Genomic DNA, 4,139 nt, shown 5'->3' with positions numbered 1-4,139 from the left:
AGACGGATAGTGTTGTGGTGAGTTTAACAAGTCCTGCACATTGTTTTTAAAAAAATAAATAAAGGACAAACTGATTTTCTGAAAATTGTATAAACACGAAATGAACTGTATTTCCCAAACATGATTTTACGTGACTTAAGATTAACCAAACGATATATTTCGATTGATCATTGAGCCATTACATACATAACATGCATTGTTATCGAAATATATACTAAAACTCATAAATGCAGTCGATTGCCTTACATTATTAACAATAGGACAGACGAAACATCGGAAACTTTAACATGAATAAATAGTTATCTAAAAAAACAAGAGCATTCACTGTTAATACGCAAGACGTTGCCAATGACCTTGAGGCTTCTTGGCGGAATTATCTTCTTAGTGATAGAATCATTTGAGGCTATTTTCCGCAAGCCCTTCCATTCTATACATAAATGGTGACGTCACTACGTTATTGTCAGTAAGACCGGTGTGACACAATGCAAGCCCTTCAAATTATATTGGAGTTATTTATCAAACGCGAATATTTCTAAATGAATTGGTTTCACTTTTCAATTGTTTGTGAAGGGTCGTTTAAACAGAACGGTTATCGCATACTGCCTACTACCCATGATATTATTTGGTGTAAACAAGGCGTTCTTAACTAAATAGCGGAAGTAAAACTTGAAGCGCAGTTAAATGTTATCTGTTTCATTATGGGTCACAGTCGGATGTTAATCGATTGTTGAAAAAAATCAAATAGGATTTTCAAAAAATGCATATACGTTAGTATATAATATTAACGCAGATTGAGACAGAAACATAAATATAGTGTGAACAATTGATGAGCTGAATGGCGTTTTCATCTCTGTCTTCAAAAGCTATAGGATCCGAAGTGGGTATGGATATTTTATCGTTCGATTAGTCGAGCTCAGACATTTTGTGAAATAGCGTTTACATTCGTTTAATGTCTAACAAAAAACTGTTTGTATAACCATAATTATATGTTTACATCCTATTATAAAGTTGAATTCGAAGAAATGGGAAAGTTGATAACTGACAAGGAGATCGACGACTTTTTTAAAGAATGTGATGTACACATAGACAGAGAGGTACAAAGGTTTTACGAACATCGCCGTCAGATGTACCCTCCCATAGGCGCTGTCATGTTACACAGGTACCCTATAAATGCTTGTTAATATTTTATAAACACATCTAACTGGTTTTAGAAGTAAATTAATTAAATAATGATAATCATAACTTGAATAACTCAAACGTTAGCTTCGCCTTTTTTAAACATACACAATTTAGTTTCCAAGACATGATTTAAATTCCATTTTTAAAGTTTCATTTGTTCAATTATTTATTTTGCGTAGTGTTTACATCCTTTCATATGTTTGATAGACCATCATCATCATATACTGGTCTCGCAACTTGCTTGCGTTTGCACTTTCGCCATACCAGTTGTGTTGATTATACTATTAGTGAAAGTAGAAGTACGCGCCCAGCCCAAAAGCGTCTTATATAAGATAAAATTTGGAAACAACTTTTATATTTTCTCGCTTAATGGTCATTGTCACTTTGGATTCATTAACAACAACTTTTCGCTATGTCTGCGATTTTGTGATAATGGCAAGCGACCCTTGTGTTTTTATTGTAGTTTTGATATCGTTTTCTTTCTGTGGTTTACCCTGAGCGTTGTCATGGCCATCCTGTTCATAGTGATAGCTGTCACGATAGCCGTCATGACGTTCTTCATATGCATGGTCATACTGATTTGCATCTTCTGTAAGTACTGGGCATAGCGTTTGTTTTAAATAGCATATATGGAAACCTGTATAGTGAAAAATATTATTTGCGATTTCATAGCACCTGTAGCATTTGTCCCAAATTGCAATATCAGCTCTGTGTGTAGCTAACGGTTCTCTTAAGAGTTATCCGAAATAATGTGTGTGTTTATAAATATACATGTGAACAATTAAATTTAGATGCATATAATGTATTTGGTGACTATATATTAATCAATTTGTTTATAGTGTTGGGGAGACAAATACATAAATCGGGCACATAATACGATTAATTGCAAGAGTCAACACTAAGAAATTTGGAAGCATAAAAAGGAAATATTTATATTAAAGTAATATATTGCGAATATGTATAGAATCGGAGACAAAATAGTTTCATTCACGCAAGAACTTGTGACTTAAGTTAAATTTCCGCTTTCCAACTGTACCGTGTGTTACTAGTTTATAGATTAGAGTGACTCGTTTGTAAAGACAACGTTTAAAAAATCTGCTATTTAAGTTTGTGTTTAAAGAATGTCTTGCCCGGTAGTCATTTAATTTATGGCACATGACCAATGGGCTGTACAATAGGGGACCAAACCAAGAATAGGAAATTAATTAAAAAATAATTATTTCATTATGAAATACAGTAATAGCTTACCTACAAATAAAATAATGTATACATGATAGTGGACTTTTGATATAAACTTAACATTACAGAAATAGTGTTATATAATTAATGCATAGGTCATCACTGTCAATGTTCAAAAGTGGATAAGTCAGTTTTCAAATATGTTGAATGTATGTTCAGTGATATTTCCTGATGAATGTTCCAGATCTCGACTATTAAAACTTCCCAGATTTCGGATACTTTTCGTTATAAGAACGAATCTAAATATAGGTTGGATAAACCGGTATTGTGAAAAAGTTATCGAATAAACTGTTGTAGTTGTTAAAATATATTAGTAATGGCTATTTAATCGGAACACATATTATGAGTCTTACGTTCTGAATACTAGTCCACCATAACTCATGGTGAGGAAAAATACATTATTTTTGATTTTTCATTTATATAAAGGTGTTGCAATGAGGATACAAGAATACACTTGAAGTTTGAAATATGTTTTATGTTTTAGCAGCGGCCCAAAACGATGGCTCTTCCGTTGATAGGAGAATGTACGTGTCTACATAATAGTGTGAATTGTATTACTGATTAAGTGTTTGACTTTGTATACGAGTAATTATTTATGCTCAATAACATTATAAAACAAATATGTTATTGAACAATTCCAGGTTAAATTGTATATACTAATATGCTTAGCTGAGTAATACCTCGAATTACTAAATAGTAAAGTGTTATTTGCCTACGCATCAAAACGTGTAATCCTTCCAAAATGGCCATTAACATCTACCAATTACATTTCTTTAATTCAGCGGATACAGACATGCTGTCGCAGTCAGAAGGCGTTAAGTCAAATAATCCATATATTAATATGTTGGACACATTGATATAACTTTACTGCATTCGAAATAGTTACTTCTCAAAATCAATGTTTCTTCTGAGCTGTATATGATATTATTTTACAAGTTTCATTAATTTATCCAAAACGATATGAGCCAGGTTGTGTGAAAAGGGGGTCTAATGCATGTGCGTAATTTGTCGTCCAAGATTTACCTGTACAGTCTGCACAGGCTAATCGCGGACAACACTTTCCGCCGAAACTAGATTTTTGCTAAGAAGAGACTTTATTGAAACGAAAAATATCATAAAAGCGGAGAGTGTCGCCCCTGATTAGCCTGTGCCGTCTGCACAGGCTTATCTGGGACCACACTTTACGCACATGCATTAAACCCCCTTTTCACAGAGCGCGGATCATATCTATTAAAGACGACGCACAGATCTTAATACACTGTCGTTTTGTTTAGTGATATTGATGTCAATGTATGAAATAAAGATGTTTAAATTATATGATTCATCGGTTTGAATAAAGACCAATTGTGCAATTTAATCAGTAGAAGTCTTAGTTAATGGTCTACAGTGAATTTAATGCTTTTTAATCTATCTTTTGTTTGTGTGCAGAAACTATTAAAAATAAAAACATTACAGCGAAGCAGGAGTGTCTTGATTGTGTGTTTATATCTGAATCATGTAACGATTTTCTTTATGTTTTAAAGGGTCTGAATTTGCTCCTGGTTTTCTTTTGTAAAGTTTGGCTAGTATTTAATTAGTATGTAATAAGTATTTAATTAGTAAGCTTCAGTTTAATCATCAATCAAATATAAAAAACACACGAACATCTGATTTGAGCATTTATCCATCATTTCTTAAGGGACATTTTCATAGATTTTGGTATGTATTGAAGTTTGTCATTA

The 4,139-nt window shown here is 32.7% G+C and overlaps 1 protein-coding gene across 2 annotated transcripts; it reads left to right on the top strand.

Annotated features, from left to right (window-relative positions):
* The first annotated feature begins 545 nt into the window (after positions 1 to 545).
* LOC127858451 (uncharacterized) lies at positions 546 to 3,870 on the top strand. 2 transcript variants are annotated; one of them, XM_052395626.1, is made up of 5 exons: positions 546 to 881; positions 1,009 to 1,159; positions 1,643 to 1,770; positions 2,906 to 2,942; positions 3,201 to 3,870. In XM_052395626.1, the coding sequence occupies exons 1-5, from the start codon at positions 836 to 838 to the stop codon at positions 3,235 to 3,237; spliced, it is 399 nt and encodes a 132-aa protein (XP_052251586.1). In that variant the 5' UTR covers positions 546 to 835; the 3' UTR covers positions 3,238 to 3,870. The 2 variants fall into 2 exon arrangements, with proteins under 2 accessions (XP_052251586.1, XP_052251585.1); XM_052395625.1 differs by having other exon boundaries at positions 554 to 881; positions 2,903 to 2,942.
* The last annotated feature ends 269 nt before the right edge of the window (positions 3,871 to 4,139 follow it).

The sequence above is a fragment of the Dreissena polymorpha genome, chromosome 14 (assembly GCF_020536995.1).
Source record: "Dreissena polymorpha isolate Duluth1 chromosome 14, UMN_Dpol_1.0, whole genome shotgun sequence".
Taxonomy (NCBI): domain Eukaryota; kingdom Metazoa; phylum Mollusca; class Bivalvia; order Myida; family Dreissenidae; genus Dreissena; species Dreissena polymorpha.
The sequence above is the reverse complement of the archived record's forward strand: the minus strand, read 5'-3'. Positions and strand labels throughout refer to the sequence as shown.

Coding starts and splice junctions, on each gene's coding strand:
- LOC127858451 (XM_052395625.1), top strand. CDS start 836: ATGGCGTTTTCATCTCTGTCTTCAAAAGCTATAGGATCCGAAGTGG. Junction 882..1,008: donor AGCTATAGGATCCGAAGTGG/GTATGGATATTT, acceptor CCTATTATAAAG/TTGAATTCGAAGAAATGGGA. Junction 1,160..1,642: donor GGCGCTGTCATGTTACACAG/GTACCCTATAAA, acceptor TTTTTATTGTAG/TTTTGATATCGTTTTCTTTC.